This window comes from Vigna angularis, chromosome 1, assembly GCF_016808095.1.
Source record: "Vigna angularis cultivar LongXiaoDou No.4 chromosome 1, ASM1680809v1, whole genome shotgun sequence".
NCBI lineage: Eukaryota > Viridiplantae > Streptophyta > Magnoliopsida > Fabales > Fabaceae > Vigna > Vigna angularis.
In genome coordinates this window covers 62,598,926-62,615,705 of record NC_068970.1, presented here as the reverse complement: position 1 = coordinate 62,615,705, position 16,780 = coordinate 62,598,926, and the positions used below count along the sequence as shown (strand labels likewise).

Sequence of the window (16,780 nt, the reverse complement as noted above, 5' to 3'; positions counted from 1 at the left end):
TTCATAAATAAAAAAAGTAAAGATAGTTAATGTGTTAAAAATATAAAATATATACTTCTGCAAATATAAAGCCAGCAGATTGGTTAAAAAATATTCAGAATTACTATTTTATATAACAGTAACTTTGATGTTTTGTAAGCCATTTTCATCTTAAACGACGCAACCCTTGTTGTCGTTTATAAGAAACTGATATGGTTGGTTCGACAAGTGTGCGAGCAATACGACAGGAACACTATAATTAGGGTTTATGGTATACCCCAAATAGACCAACTGGGAGGCAGAGAAACCGAGAGAACTATAGAGAAAAGGGTGTTTAGTTTCAATGGCGTCAAGGGTTTCTCTGAAAGCGAAGGGAAAGAGTTCGAAGGGATCGAAGGCACAAGAAGACCGATCCGTGTGCGAGTCTCTGAAGGAGTGGACGACATGGACGATGCGAAAAGCGAAGGTCATCACTCACTATGGTTTCATCCCTTTGGTCATCATCATTGGTATGAACTCTGACCCTAAGCCTGCACTTTCGCAGCTTCTCAGCCCCGTCTGATCCACCTCTTGGATTCTCCATCATTAATGCGACGACGTTTCGTTCTTTTTTTTTTCTTTCCCCTTTTTCATATCTGTAACTTCATTGAATCAGTTTTCAGAATGGAGTAGTTTTTTTTGTTCGAGACAATTATCGAAGACGCGGTAGTAAATAATGGATCTTTTTTTATAATTGCAATATTCAAATATCGTCCTTGCTTTTTATTTTGTTTTCATCTATTGAGGATTGTTTTTCTGATAGTTGGTAATGGTTTGATCAATGGAATTGAACTTGTTTTTTTTTTGTTCTATTTAACTGGTATGTGGCTTCTATAGTATCGTGTTTGTCTTTGGTTGAGCAGGTGGGAAATCACTGTGTTTGTTTCTTTACTATCTCTAGGGAGTTGGATTTTGCAGTCATGTTTCATGCTTAGAGATTCACATGGTTTATTTGGGGGAAGCACTGTTCCTGTGGTTTTATAATGTCAATATTTGACGGTGTTTGATTTATATCAAACCAAACCCTGTTTTCGCAATTTACTGCCAAATTAAGTTCATATGATATTTCAGGGCCAAATTTGGGGTTTTTTCAATTGTGCTACTTCTTCTGACTACCCGAAAGTGTTCAAATATTTTTTCATTTTGAACTTCGGTTTGGGTTGTGCCTCATAGCAAAGATAAACATTTTAGCAAGAAAGATTATAGGATTGAGAAAATTTTATGAAACTCTTTTGTAATAATTCTAGAGTCTACGATACTTTGTAAATTTTATGCTGTATTGCGTTGAATTTATGATCATGAGATTTCTTACTGGTGATATGAGAACCTTGTTTCCACAGTTAACAAATTGGTATATCTTTTTGTCATTTCCACTAAGAAAAAATGTAGTGTAACATTTCGAGCATTGTGACTTATTTTTTGTGTTTTTTATGTAGAAAAACAAGTTGTACCAAACAAACACCTCTGTTCAATATATACATTTTGTTTTAGCTACAACAAGTCGTAAAAAACACACATCTCTGATTCAATTTATACATTGCTGTCAAATTTTAGAAGATATAAAGTTTGTTACCTTTTCTTATAACTCAATTTCGTTTGTAAACTTTGCCCGGTACTTAAATCATCTTATTGCTTCAGAAAACATAGACGTGATTAATTGTCTTGACATGAAATTCTAGCTTTGCAGTAGCAGTTTCTATACCAAATTTTAAAATACGGTACTTGCACCTTAAAATATGATATTTCATAGTTATGGGCATTATTTTAAACACATTTGAAATTGATTCTTGTTCTAACGCAATGTTTCATCATGTTGTTCAAGCTCTGTCAAAATGACTGTCAACAGCTATGCATGCAAAGAATAAAACGTTAAACGATTAACTTTGTGTTTAGAACCAATCTTGATGAAGTTTGGCAACTTCTCAATAATCAGGTTTAATTCTTCTAGATGTAAAATATTAAAATAACTCTTTTAGTATGCCCATATTGTGTATGAAATTCATACAAAGATTTTAGGTAAACTTGTGAGAGGGAGAGTTAAGCAAAATATATTTTTTGTATTAGCATATTTGTTAGTTTTACCATGACTATAAACAAACTGTTTCTTCTTCCAATTTAACATTTTACGAACATTCCAATAATGAAAGGAGACATGTTAGATGTCACGGAATAAAACTTATATTATTGGGGTTGCATCTTCCTGCACCCTCCAAGTGGACTGATATACTTTTCATTAAATGGAAAAAGAAGGCAGGTAAACAATAGGTACTGTCATTTAATTCCACTATTATATATTTACTGTATCCTGTATCCACAAGTTCATTTCGTTCTTATGCAAGTTTATTTTGTTCTTTTGATTCTCCTTCGTGGTCCCTCTTGTGGGTCTTCTGGTTTTGTTTGTGGTCCTTTCGTGTTGAGTTTTGGTGATGGTCTCTATCATTGTCCTCTTATGTCAAAATTAATCCTTTTCAAAAGTTAAGTAAAATTATTTTTTCGTGTGGTAAGAATGCTAAGGTTGTTGAGTCCTGAAGATGTTACTTCAATTATCTAAAACAACAATAGTTATTATTATAAAAAAAAACATTAAGTGCATTTAACAATTTTATTGTGTCAGGATGTGTTTAAAAGATATCAGTTGTTACCTTAGATTTGTCGACAGCATTTACTTTAGTCTAATTGATGTACTTATCACGATCTAACGTAAGTTATTACAATTGACCATCTCAATTATCATTTGTAAGTATATCCTGCATTGTATGTTTGTTTGATGGTAATGTGCATTGTATGTTTGTTTGATGGTAATGTGCATTATATGTTTGTTTGATGGTAATGATATTACCATAGTTGTTTTTTTTATAGTAAAATATTTGAATACTTTACTTGACTATTAGTCATGTTAACAAATAATGTCTTTTCAATGAGATTTAAACTCCCAATAAAACGATGAGCAACTAAATTTTGTAATTTTGTGTCAAATCATGGTTATGATACTCTTATATAACCTTTGATACGTACTCTCTTTATTAAAATTTGGTTTGTCTCAACTTAAAATAACTCACATTTTTTTGTTTGTTATAAACATCATGTTTGTATTTCTTGTATTTTCTACCACTTTTACACTTTAACAAGACAAACATCTTTTTTCCAAATTTATTAGTAACTTTATCAAATCTTATAGTTACAACAATAAATTCAATATGAAAAACAATTCTTCAAACTCATTCACAGAACTTACATTTTTTTTGTTTTGTGGAACATCATGTTTGTATTTCTTATACTTTCTTCCACTTTTACATCATTTAATAAGACAAACATTTTTCTTTTGACTCCTTTGTAACTATGAAATCTTATAATTACAACAACAAACTCAAGATGAAAAACAATTTCTCAAAATCCATTCAATTAAGTTATCATGATTAATTAGATTTTGAAATTTAATGGCTTTTTAAACTGAATTTTAAAATCTTATGATTTTTCTCACCAAATTTCAAAATTTGGTAGTCTTTTAAACAGGCTTTCGACATCCAATTTGCTTCCCAACAATTTAAAATAGAGAGTAAATGAAAGAAACTTAAATGAATGATTATACATCATGCCAAACCAAGAGATGAATATAGACAACCTTGCACCACCATCAAAAAGTCATAGGATTATTCATTTAGATATTATTATTTACCCAATAGACACTCTTCATATTTTTTTTACATTTATTTTATTTAAAGTCATAGGATTATAAGAAAAAGATACTAAACAAAAACTTCAAATCCTTCAATTGTAATGATTTTAAGAACTTTACTTAATGAAATAAAATGTGTCAAAAAGTGTGTTTATTTCATTTAAAATATATAATTTCAGTTTGATTTACATTATTAATGAAGTGTATTTAATATAAAAAGTGTTATAATTTATAAATTAATCTTATCCATATTTATTTGAGATAATACTTATATTTAAATTAACTCGATTTATCTTAAGCAATGGTGAAATCAAGTAAAATAAAATTAGTTAAAATTTATTTATTATAATTTTATGACATCCATTATTTTATTACATTATATTTTTGGGCCTCTCATTCCATTCCAAGCCCACAATCACAGTGAAGCAATTAAACTGAACAGGCACAGAAAATAACAAAATTGTGGACACGCGCACAAGTTAGGGTTTCGGCCTGAAAATCAAACACAGTTACACTTCCCCGCGTGTTCACCGTTAGATTCAAACTTCGCCGGTAGCAGCACTCGCCCAAGCTCGAAGGAAATGGAGAACGAGAAGAAGGAATCACCGTCGTTGGGAAAGCGAAGAGAACCCGAACTACCAGTTACAGTCCCAGAAACGGCATCGAAGCCGAAACGAGCTCGCAGCGCTGAGCGCACGTGCGTGCACGAGGTCGCCGTTCCGAGCGGTTATGTCTCAAGCAAGGACTCCGAGCTCAACGGAACTCTCTCGAATCCTCTCCACAAGGGTCCCATGGCGAAGTCGTATCCCTTCACACTCGACCCCTTCCAACAGGTCTCCATCGCGTGTTTGGAGCGCAACGAGTCCGTTCTCGTCTCCGCCCACACCTCTGCTGGCAAAACCGCCGTCGCCGAATACGCCATTGCCATGTCCTTCCGCGACCGGCAGCGTGTCATCTACACGTCTCCGCTCAAGGCCCTCAGCAACCAGAAGTATCGTGAGCTCAGCCAGGAGTTCACCGACGTCGGCCTCATGACTGGCGACGTCACGCTCTCGCCGAACGCCACGTGTCTCGTCATGACCACCGAGATTCTCCGCGGGATGCTCTACCGAGGTTCCGAAGTCCTGAAAGAAGTGGCGTGGGTTATATTCGATGAAATTCACTACATGAAGGATCGAGAACGAGGCGTTGTATGGGAAGAGAGTATAATTTTTCTGCCTCCGGCGATTAAGATGGTGTTTCTCTCCGCAACTATGTCTAATGCGACGGAATTTGCTGAGTGGATTTGTAATATCCACAAGCAGCCTTGTCACGTTGTGTACACTGATTTTAGGCCTACGCCGCTGCAACACTATGCGTTTCCCATCGGAGGGAGTGGGCTGTATTTGGTTGTAGATGAGAATGAACAGTTCAGGGAGGACAATTTTCTGAAGCTGCATGATACTTTCGGGAAGCAGAATTCGGCTGAAGGGAGGAGAGGAGGGAAAGGCGGTGGAAGAGGTGGGAAAGGTGGCAATACTTCTGGTGGTTCTGACATTTACAAGATTGTTAAGGTTAGTTTGACATTATTGTTTGTTGTTGTTTTTTATCAAATGATATGTTGTTCAGCATGACAATTTTATTAACCATAAATGAGTATATCTGCATGTTAAGTCTTGATATCCTCTGTTATGTTTCATAGTTTTTTCTTTTCTTAATTTTTTTTTTACGGTGACTTTGGAGAGGTCATTTACGACTTATTTGGGTTTGATGAAAGTTCTTGGTCGACTAGAGATAAAACTATAGTATATAAGTGGATGCAAACCTTACTGTTTTTTAGGGTTTAGTTATGCTTAAAGTCTATTTTTTAACATGATATCAGAGTTTTAGGGTTTAGTTATGCTTAAAGTCTATTTTTTAACATGATATCAGAGTCCGGATTATAGTATATCATAGTGATATTTGTTGTTTGTTGGATATATCTTTCCACTCTCTATGTGGAAATTCCATGTCAACTAAAAATAAGGTTAGTTTAAAATATATAAGTTGATGCAAATCTCACCTTACAAGTTAATTTTGTGGGATTGAGTTGTGTTAAGAGAAGGAAGGATTTGACCAGAAATTATGTTTGGTTGAGTGGAGGATAGGGATACTAAGTAGGCATTTGCTTGTTTGGTTCTCAAGAAGAGGGTAGGAGATTTAAAAAATAATTTGCTTCTCTATTCGTACAATTTTAAATTGAAAACATCAGTAGGGATTTTTCTCCCATCCATTTCCCTCTCCTTTTACAAGTTGGACTTACGACAAAAGTTTTAAAAAATCCTTTCCCTCCCTTCTATTTCCCTCAAATGAAACACTATGTAATTTAAACCAATTTTTTTTAAAAATAAAATGTGAAAGCCTTTATAACGTGTTATGCATAAGCTTATTTAACCCTTGAGAAATATTGATTCATTTAGGAAGTCTAAATCTCCCTCTAAAATTAATTGCATTCTTGAGAAAGCCTTTTTTAGTGTAAATAATTGTTTTTTATTTTCAAATTTCTCTTAGAACGATGTAACAGAATAAACATTTTGAATTTTAAATAAACTATCCCAAACATGCAAGTGATTTAAGTGTCTGGCTTCCGGCCATATGGTTTAAAGCACATGGCCTTTTCAAAGGAATGTTCTTCACAAAAATGTTGAGAGATTTAGTAGCTTTACTACAATGGTGCCTAATGTTCCTAGATGTATTGCGTTTCGTTTGGAGGACTTCTTATCCTCATTTCCCTATTTTTCATGTCTCAATAAACTACTCAATTAAAAGAACTAGTGCTTGGTCTTTATTTGAGCTAGTGTGTTTCTTATTTTCCAGATGATAATGGAACGGAAATTCCAACCTGTTATCATCTTTAGCTTCAGTAGAAGAGAGTGTGAACAACATGCAATGTCTATGTCCAAGCTTGACTTCAACACCCCAGAAGAAAAGGAAACAGTGGAGCAAGTTTTTCGAAATGCAGTGCTATGTTTGAATGAGGAAGACAGGTGCTTACCTGCTATTGAGCTGATGTTGCCTCTTCTTCAGCGAGGGATTGCTGTCCATCATTCTGGACTTCTTCCTGTTATCAAAGAATTGGTTGAGCTTCTTTTCCAGGAAGGTCTTGTCAAAGCCCTATTTGCTACTGAAACTGTAAGATTTTATCCAGCTTCTGATTTCTTTCTTTCTTTTTCTGTTACTACTAGAATGAGTCTCTTGCATTTTTTTTCAGTTTGCCATGGGTTTGAATATGCCAGCAAAAACAGTAGTATTCACTGCTGTTAAGAAGTGGGATGGTGATAGTCACCGATATATTGGATCTGGTGAATATATACAGGTGAGAGATGATATATTTTTGAGTGATGGTTGTTGTTAATATATTCATTCTGGTGCCCACGTTATTATTATTAGTGATTTGTTCCTTCAGATGAGTGGAAGGGCTGGGCGTCGAGGCAAAGATGAGCGGGGAATCTGTATCATAATGATTGATGAACAGGTGAGTATTTCGGTGATCAAATTTGTTCTGTTACCTAAACTTGAGAGCTTTTGCATGAGATTCCACTATTAGATCTCTTTCTCTTTGTTGCTGTTTTGAATCCTTCCTTCTTTTTTTTAGCCTTGTGGTGTGGTGTTGTGTTCTATCACCTAGTTTGGGATAAGGCTTTTGTTGTTGGTGTCCTAGCAAAAAAAGAAACAGTGTAGTTCCTGCTCCTCCACCAACATCTGAAATCATACACATCTATTCTCTTATGTCCAACACAAGTTGGCTTACTTCAAGTATATTCTTGAAAGCCATCGTCCTTTCTTTTGTTGTGTAGAAGGTTTAGAAAATAATGATGTTATGTAATAGGAAAAGGTTTAAAAAATAATGACATTGTGTAGGATTACGTTGATTGACTCACCTCTCAACTAGGACATGTGTCCAGTCAATGTTTTAAAACCCACCTCACATATTCCAGCTATATCTTCTCTCAAAAGCCTCCTTCAACCCTAGACATAGTACTGCAGAGTGGTTGCGTGCCACCAAAGATGACCACAAACTCACCACCATAGGTGTCAGGAAGAGATTAGTTTGAGAGATGGGTCAAATCAGTCGACGGGTGACACATTTTCAGGATAAGGTGCTCTCCTGGCTGCTACAGCTGGCCACTACAGTCGCAACTGTGGGACTGCTATGGAAGCTCTCATCACAATGAGTGTGGGCCTCTCTCTGCCATGGTGCATTGTCAACCTGGTACTAGTTCTTGGTGTGTTCTTGTAGCAGTTTGTTTTTGCATATGAATTGTGAAACTCTGGAACTGGACACACATTTAGATCATTGGATTCATAACTTGGAGAGGAAGATACCGCATCTATGCAGCTGTTGCCTTGGTCATAAAATCTGGTGAAAAAAGATAATACTTAATCTGAATTAAAACCCTATCAATATGGCTTATAGTTATTGAGTTTTGGGTAGTGGGAGCAGTTTGAGGGTAGTTTCTGTGTTTGGTCCAATTAAATTCATTCCCAAGTATATGTAAGTTACAACTGGTTTGTATATTACTGAGAGCAATAGCTAATAGTTCCCAACTGCTGTAACAGTAAAGTAAATTAAAAGCAGAGTAAAACTACACCCTAATAGCTCTTAACAAAAGTTTCTCCTGTAATGGGAGGCGACAAAAAATCCATTAGATTCAATTTGCTCCATTACTGGACTGATCCAATCCATTATTATAAGAGCAAATAATTGGATTGGAATTTGATCCAAATCCATATTTTCTAAAATAAATCAATTTTGAATTTTTTTAGATCTAACTTCAAACAAATAAATGGACCGGAATCCACATCCATATTTTCTAAAAGAAATTATTTGAAAACTGTTACTTTTTCAAAATTTTATCCAAAATATTTAAAATAAAAGATAAGTAAATATTGAGTATATTACAGATCAAATATGTGAAAACGCGCAGAAAGTTTAGTGGACTCCAAACTCTATTTAACATAAGAATAGGTAATATGATATAATAAAAGAAAGTAATGATATTCAGTGTGGAACATCTTTAAATGAATCTCATCTATAGGTGAATAAAAGTCATTTGTTTAAATGAAGATTAGTTAAAAATTTATAAAGTATGCATTGGCAGAATATGCTCTCTATGTAGATTTCACATAATTTCATTATTATTAGCACTTTGAAATAGATACCAATAATAGTATGTGTGTCTATATATTTATATGTCGTTCAAGTATTGTACTCACTTTTTTTACATAATATTACGTTTTGTATGTCTTTTGAGAATAAAGAAAATAAAATGAAATTATGCGCACCATTGAATGTCTTTCTTGCCACTAGAATAGGATTTTTTATAATTGGGAACATGGTAAAAATAAAATTTGCTTAAACATTACCGCAAAATTAATGCAATTTTTATATTCAAAATGAGAATTTGAGTTTGACCAAGTATCTTCTAGTGGTTTTATATTTTCAGTTTTCATTACATTTAAAACCGGAATTAAGCTAACTTTTTTTTAAATTTGTATTAAGTATTAAGACTTTACAATAGCATACTGTGTCTACCCCTACATATCGCACATCGGACAGAGTAATGTACTGTGTACCCATAGCTGTATAAAAAAATATTGCACACCGGGCAAACTATTGAATGGCCGAATGCATTTCATTTAGAAAATACCCTTTTTATTACAAATGCATATGCAGGAAGGTAAAAAGTTCTATCTATTAAGTTGGTCTGGTGTAGATTCAATGCATAGCTTGAATTCGTTTTGAACCAGCTTTCAATTGAGTGTTTAAAGCAACAATGCGATTAAATTGTTAAATGTGAAAGTTCTTCACAGAAACTAATTAGCTAGTAAAGTATTTTGAATAAATCAAGCCATTGGTTTTTTTGTTTGTTTTTTTTTAAGGAAGTCATTTAAATCTAATTTAAGTCAAGTAGTTTATTTAATGTTATTTTTTTGAGATAGAACAGGGTACTATTTAGTTGTGTTATTTGTCACACCCTATGAACGAGGAAGTTACTGGGTTGGTTAGTTGTGACATGTATATTTTTGTTTCTCTTCTATTTTCCCTTCTTCATACATTTATGAAAACAGAATCTGTTTATTTTTGGTATGAAAATCGATTAGTATAATTTGTGTTCTGTTTTGTTTATAACTCACTCATGTGGCATGCCAATGAGACTCTAAGTTTGTTGCTGTATATCTTGTTCATTTTTTTCTTATCTGTTATCTATACAACAGTTCCTTATTTGATAACTAATTAGTTTTACGTTGACAACTTACATTTTTATATGATTATTTTATGTAGATGGAAATGAATAACCTCAAAGACATGGTTTTGGGTAAACCTGCTCCTTTAGTTAGTACTTTCAGGCTTAGCTATTACTCAATTTTAAATTTGATGAGCCGTGCTGAGGGTCAGTTCACTGCTGAACACGTAATACGAAATTCATTTCACCAATTTCAGTATGAAAAGGTTTATACTGAATCGTTTCCTTCAAAATCTTATTAGTATTTGTTGCACTGAGATCTATATCTTACTTGCATATTCTTATTCTTGTTTAGGCCTTACCAGATATAGAGAAAAGGGTGTCAAAGCTGGAGCAGGAGGTAAACTTGCTTGATGCTTCAGGGGAGGTAATTTCTGTTCCTCGGCATTCAGTTTAGTTTTCTTAATTATGTGTGGTTTCCTATTGATATTGGTATTTTGTTTTGTTATGATTTGTGTAGGCTGAAGTGTCTGAGTATCATAAGCTAAAATTGGAAATAGCACAGCTGGAGAAGAAGATGATGACAAAAATAATTAGGCCAGAAATAATCCTTTATTTTCTTGTCCCTGGTCGATTGGTACGTCATATTGTATTATTATGCATCAGCATGGAAATATTTTGAATTATTTTATGCTTCTACAGTTTTTCTTTAGCAATAGTGTAAATATTGGTTTGTAGATATATTATATATTATATATCTGTTTTTTTTTGCGCCCCTTTAATGTCTTTGCCTACAATTTGTCATTTGTTATGTTCTTGTTTACTTTGTCTTGTACTCCTTTTCCTTATCTTATGCTTTACTGAGTTAGAATGCACTTTGTAACCTTTTAGGTCAAAATCAGAGAAGGTGGAACTGATTGGGGCTGGGGTGTTGTAGTCAATGTTGTTAAAAAACCTTCTGGTGGTGGTTATATAGTTGATACTTTACTTCATTGTTCACCTTGTTCAACTGAAAACAATTCACGGCCAAAACCATGTCCACCTCGTCCCGGAGAGAAAGGTGAAATGCATGTGGTAAGTTGGTATTTCAAACTGTTGCATGATTTTTTAGTGTCTTATGAAACTTTTCTTTAATCTGAAAAACTTGTAATTTTTTTCTTGGCTTCTCCTTTTGTAATAGGTCCCTGTTCAATTACCATTAATATCCACTCTTGGTAAACTGAGGGTATCTATACCTTCTGATCTTCGACCCTTGGAAGCAAGGCAGAGTGTACTGCTTGCTGTACAGGAGCTTGTCAATCGTTTTCCGGGAGGTCTTCCAAAGCTTAACCCTGTAAAGGTAATTATTTTCCACACACAGACGCTGCTAGTTGATTGTATGATATTGTTTTGTTTTTTAATAAGAGTTAGAATAGTTAAATTATTCAGCAATGATCTTCAAAATTGTTCACTTGGTAATAGAATCATGCTATTTGCGTGAAATATGTCAGAGAAGCTTTTATTAATGTCAACTAAAGGGAAGAGAGAGACATTAAGCTGAAACAATGTTTATGAGACAATAGAAATGCTTGATTTGTATTGGGAAAAAGAATCAATACAATAAATAGAGTTTGATATCCTAAAATAGCAAAGATATGATACTGAAATAAATAAAAATATGTGCTTAATAATACATATATATTCTAGATAATCTTGATTATATAGGATTTGCTATTATTTTTCCTATAATTATAACAATCCCCATCTAGATGGAGTCTAGTAGAATGAACTTAGCTTGATGCAAATATGATTGATCCTTGGTCTCTTGGAGACTTGGTGAATACGTTAGCCAATTTTTCACAAGCGTTGACAAATCTAATGGTGATGTCTCTAGACTTCAGCCTTTTTCTTATGAAATGACAAGCTATCTCAATATGTTGTTTGGTCATCTTATGAAAGAAATAATTGGAGGCAATGTGAGCTTGGTTTTGTAGTTGATCTTGCCACAGAATAGCTAAGTACATTCTCTAAGAGTCTCCTTTATTGCATTTACCTTGTAACCTCTCTATTTCATTCTCCCTCTGAGTGGTTAAGATTCTTTAACCTCATGATTACTACTAAAATAAAATATAATATTTTTTTAATATCTAGTCAAAGGTTTAATGGGTGCATTATTTTCAGATTATTATAGAAAGCAAGTCAGAGCCGTTGAGCTTCAGTGGTCTTTAACTCTACTGAATCAAATATTATTTATGTTGTTTCTTTAAAATAATATTTTTAGGACATGGACGTACGTGACTCAGAGATAGTTGAACTAGTTAATCAAATAGAGGAAATTGAGAAGAAAATGTTTGCTCATCCTATGCATAAGGTTTGCTAATGAGCTCCATTTTCACTATCCTTTTTGTTATAAATATGATTTGCCTTTCCTTTGATTTTAATGTTACCTTAATGCTGTTACAAGTAGCGCCAAGATGTGGATCAAATTAAATGCTTTGAGAGGAAAGCAGAAGTGAATCATGAAATTCAGCAACTGAGGACAAAAATGCGGGATTCTCAGGTATTGACTTTGCGAAAGTGTCTTTCTTTGCTAGATTTACTTATTAATCCAGAACACATTAGAAGTTTGGAACCGAATGTGAATTTACTCGATTGTGTCTCCTATCCATTTTTGTGTGTCCAGTATCCATGAGGCTCCATGCAGATTAACAACTTATCAGTTGGTGGATTGTTAATGAGAAGATTTTATTGATGACAAATTGAGGGGACTATTACTGATAACTATAGTCCTTCATTTAATTTTTTGAATCACCGTTTGCATGATTTAGTCGTTGTTTTGATGGGTTCAATGTTTATAGAAATAAAATTGTTAAATTTTCAGCTACAAAAATTTCGTGAAGAATTAAAGAATCGCTCCCGAGTCTTAAAGAAGCTTGGTCATATTGATGGTGATGGTGTAGTACAGTTGAAGGGACGGGCAGCCTGCTTGGTTGACACGGGGGATGAACTCCTTGTTACTGAATTGATGTTTAATGGTGAATTAATAGTTGTTTCCTCATTCTGCTTTCTGTATAATTTGCAGTTCATTATGTTTGTAATGCGTTTTTCTTCTTTTCCCCCATTAGGTACTTTTAATGACCTTGACCACCATCAAGTTGCTGCTCTTGCAAGTTGTTTCATCCCAGGAGATAAATCAAATGAGCAGATACAACTAAGAACAGAGCTTGCTAGGCCCTTGCAACAACTTCAAGATAGTGCAAGAAGGATAGCAGAAGTAGGTGTTTGATCACTTAACTTAAATCTTTCGGGAGTTCTGAACTAAAATATAAATGAGATTACCATTTGTCACAGATTCAACATGAATGCAAATTGGATATAAATGTGGATGAGTATGTTGAATCAACAGTAAGGCCATACTTGATGGATGTAATATACTCGTGGTCAAAGGTTAGTTATACCATATTTTTGGCTTGAATGCTTGCCTACTTTTAAGTCATTTACTTGGCTCCAAAGCCTCTTATGGTTCAAGTGGGAGTTTGATCCTGGTTGCCCCCTTCCTCTAGTGAAAAATAGTTTAATTTAAACACCAAATTGGTGGTTGTGTGTATTTTCCGTGTTTCAAACCCAAAGGTTTCGTGCATTTGGATTGATGGTTCGGCGAGAGTTTGTATTGTTGGATGTTATTGAATCTGTGCTTATTGTTGAAGTTATAATTAAGAGTTCTTTTCATGGAAGAATAAAATTTGGGGTCAAAAGGCAATGTCACATGTAAATATGAAAAATTTAATTTTATTGTTATTATCATGCTTAATTAAGTTTTAAATATCTGATAAATTTGGATATTTTCAATTTAGTCCCTATTAATTTTTGTGGTATATTGAGTATTAAAACTTGTTATACTTTTATATTGAGTCCCTGCCATTTAATTTTTCTATTAACTAGGTGATGTGATTGTTATCTTGTTCCATTACCTTAGTTATTTTGTCCCATTAGGTTTTCTGTTAACAAAATGTTATTTTGTTGAAAGAGAACCTAATGAATAGTATCTCTCTGGCGTTTATTGTAGTCAGAACTTAATGTAAAGAGTCATGGAAATGGTTTTTAGTCTCACTTAAAATTATAAATTACAAATTATAAAATTTTATAACTATAATTTTAAGCGACTCTGAAAATCATTTCCTTGACTCAACATTTAGTCCTCAACTACAACAAATGCGAGAGAGAAATATTGGTCATTAGGATCTCTTGCAACACAATTAACATGCAGAGATCTAACCAAGGTAACATGGTAAGATAGCATTCTTAATTGAAAAGTATAATTTTTTTTTACTAAATAAAATTGAACGATAGGGACTCAATTGAAAAGTATAAAAAAGATTTTGCTATTCAATAAACCATAAAAATTTAACAGGGACTCAATTAAAAATACCTAAAGTTATCAAGGACTTAAGATTTAATTAAGCCTTATTATTATTATTATGGTTGTTATTAAGATAAAATTTTCTTTCTGAATAAAAGTTGTCACTTTTGTTTCTTCAGTTTTTTTGCATTTAGTCTTTTTTGGTTTTGTGCATTTTCTTATTGTCCACTTGTGTATATTAAATATTTAACTTCAAGTTGTGCTGACGTTGCTTTTGCCACTAAATAAACATTAATTTTGTTTAGGCTTTGTTGGGGTTTATGACCGTCGTTACATATTCGAGCATCATTAAATTGTTACATTTCTTCATTAATATGGATTTTAAGTTTCAAGAGTGAGAGCTTCAGGAAACTTGCCATTTAAATCTTTTCATAATATATCAAATTGTCACACAACTTGTCAAAAGCCTTGCCTAAGCCTGACCGGTTGCATTTGTTCTCTTTCTTGCTGCATGGTTGGATTTTCGTCTCTTGGTTTACAAAATGTGAGTATAGGACCTGTAACTATTTGTTGAGCATATCTTTATATATATATATATACATATATATATATATATATATATATATATTTATATATATATAGAGAGAGAGAGAGGGGGGGGGGGGGGGGGGGGGGATCTTCTAAGCTTGAACTTTTGATCTAACATTATTGAGTAAACAAATCCGCTGAATATGTTAGTGACAAACTCAATGGTCTACTACTAGTCCACCTTAGTGAAATACTAAGTATCTACAACATGAGCTCATCTGCATATATTGTGGCTCTAAAGTTCATTTTATACTGTAATGCAAGACATGCATGTACATCTCAGCTTAGTAAAAATAATGGTGGTTATGTTCTCTCTTGTATTAGTGGGAGAAACAAAAATGAAAGATTCACTTGTTTTGGGCATATTAATAATAATTTCTCTGGTATTTCCTTTCAAAATTTTCTCTCAGGGAGTAAATTTTGCCGATATTATACAAATGACTGACATCTTTGAGGGAAGTATCATTCGGAGTGCTAGAAGGCTTGATGAGTTTTTGAACCAGGTAAACAAATGTCCAGCTAGAAATTGCCTCTTAAATATTTAGCAGTCTTTTTAAATTCTTTCACTATTGATAGCTTGGGCAGACACTATAATGTATGTATTTGGGACAGAGGAAGTCATATTGCCCTGACGCAGTTCTTTAACTGTTTCAAAATATTCAAATTTTATCTTCATGGGCTTATAGAATATATAATTAGTATGCTGGATTATTCTCTAAGTTATCTGAACATATTTTTAGTCATTCAAATTTGGAAATACAGTGGCATGACGAATCTTAGAGTTCTGATTGTCTTGCTTCTTTCCAGTTGCGTGCTGCTGCAAATGCAGTTGGAGAGGCTGACTTGGAGAAGAAATTTGCAGCTGCAAGTGAAAGCCTTCGAAGAGGCATTATGTTTGCAAATTCTCTGTATTTATGACGTCGTTTTCCTATAGGCCATTCGTTCTATTCATGGTTATTCCGGCTGGCAGAAAGTTTACTTTCAAATTCAACCTTGGGGGTGTACCCACTTTCTCTTGTAAGCCTTTTTGTGTAAATATTTCATTAAACTATTAGGGCATGTTGTAAGGTTAGATTGTGACCAATAGTGAAGGTAGTCAATATAGAATGATATAAAAATCTGATCTTTGGAAAACATCCTGTCAATGGGTGTGCTATGATATGACAAACATTTGGTCCATTTATTTCAGAGTATTGCCTTCAGAACCCCTTGCCTGCCTTGGGGCTTGGGGAGTGAGGTGCTGAAGATATTTACCTGTAATTGCGGAATTTTTTTCAATATAAATTTTGATCGACAGTTCATTATTTTACGTTTACTCAAGCTTCTCAGATGAGTGAATGTGTACTAATTTCTTTTACGGAATAAATGGCTTCTGGATATTAGTAAGCATTCACCAACCGAATATATGATAACCCCCAATCCTCCCCCTGGTCCTTGTGACTGCTCTGTTTGAACGTTGTGTGTGTTTTAGTATATAAAAGAGTCTGTCAAGAGATTCAAAGTAATTTGATAACTTAATTGCATTTGAGGTATTTCTAGCATGGATGGTCAGAATTCGTGACTCTTTTTTAGCTGGATCAGTCTCAACTTTTGCACTTCAATTGGGGATTGAAATGTGAAATTATTTTAAAATATAATAAATGAAAATGTATTTTAAATTAGGTTAATTATGTTTTTTTTTTCATTTAAATTATTGACTAAAATTGTAATTTGTACTATATTTTATGAAAGGAAAATGTCTTCAAGATGGTAAATGTAAATTAGAGATGTTAGAGTTTTCATTTCCTACTATAACTTCCTCTCCTTACGGCATTCTCGCCTGGCTCTTTGATAGTATCCTTTCATTTCTTTTGGAAGTTGTCATGACATGTATCCTTTTACTAACGAGGTTCTTGACACCTCCAACAAGATTCTAATAGTACACATTCTTTCACTTGTGAAATTTCTCCACTG

At 33.6% G+C, this 16,780-nt stretch overlaps 2 protein-coding genes across 3 annotated transcripts; both read left to right on the top strand.

Moving 5' to 3' along the window:
• Positions 1-219: 219 nt before the first annotated feature.
• Positions 220-744, top strand: LOC108322918 (mitochondrial import receptor subunit TOM7-1-like). Its single transcript, XM_017555216.2, has one exon. The coding sequence runs from the start codon at positions 323-325 to the stop codon at positions 539-541; it is 219 nt and encodes a 72-aa protein (XP_017410705.1). The 5' UTR covers positions 220-322; the 3' UTR covers positions 542-744.
• Positions 745-4,139: 3,395 nt separating this feature from the next.
• LOC108322943 (DExH-box ATP-dependent RNA helicase DExH10) lies at positions 4,140-16,142 on the top strand. 2 transcript variants are annotated; one of them, XM_052877109.1, is made up of 16 exons: positions 4,141-5,247; positions 6,530-6,844; positions 6,924-7,028; positions 7,119-7,187; positions 9,999-10,166; positions 10,256-10,327; positions 10,421-10,537; positions 10,792-10,974; positions 11,081-11,239; positions 12,161-12,250; positions 12,347-12,439; positions 12,761-12,914; positions 13,005-13,153; positions 13,231-13,326; positions 15,238-15,330; positions 15,635-16,142. In XM_052877109.1, the coding sequence occupies exons 1-16, from the start codon at positions 4,276-4,278 to the stop codon at positions 15,743-15,745; spliced, it is 2,946 nt and encodes a 981-aa protein (XP_052733069.1). In that variant the 5' UTR covers positions 4,141-4,275; the 3' UTR covers positions 15,746-16,142. The 2 variants fall into 2 exon arrangements, with proteins under 2 accessions (XP_052733071.1, XP_052733069.1); XM_052877111.1 differs by lacking the exon at positions 12,161-12,250 and having other exon boundaries at positions 4,140-5,247.
• Positions 16,143-16,780: the final 638 nt, after the last annotated feature.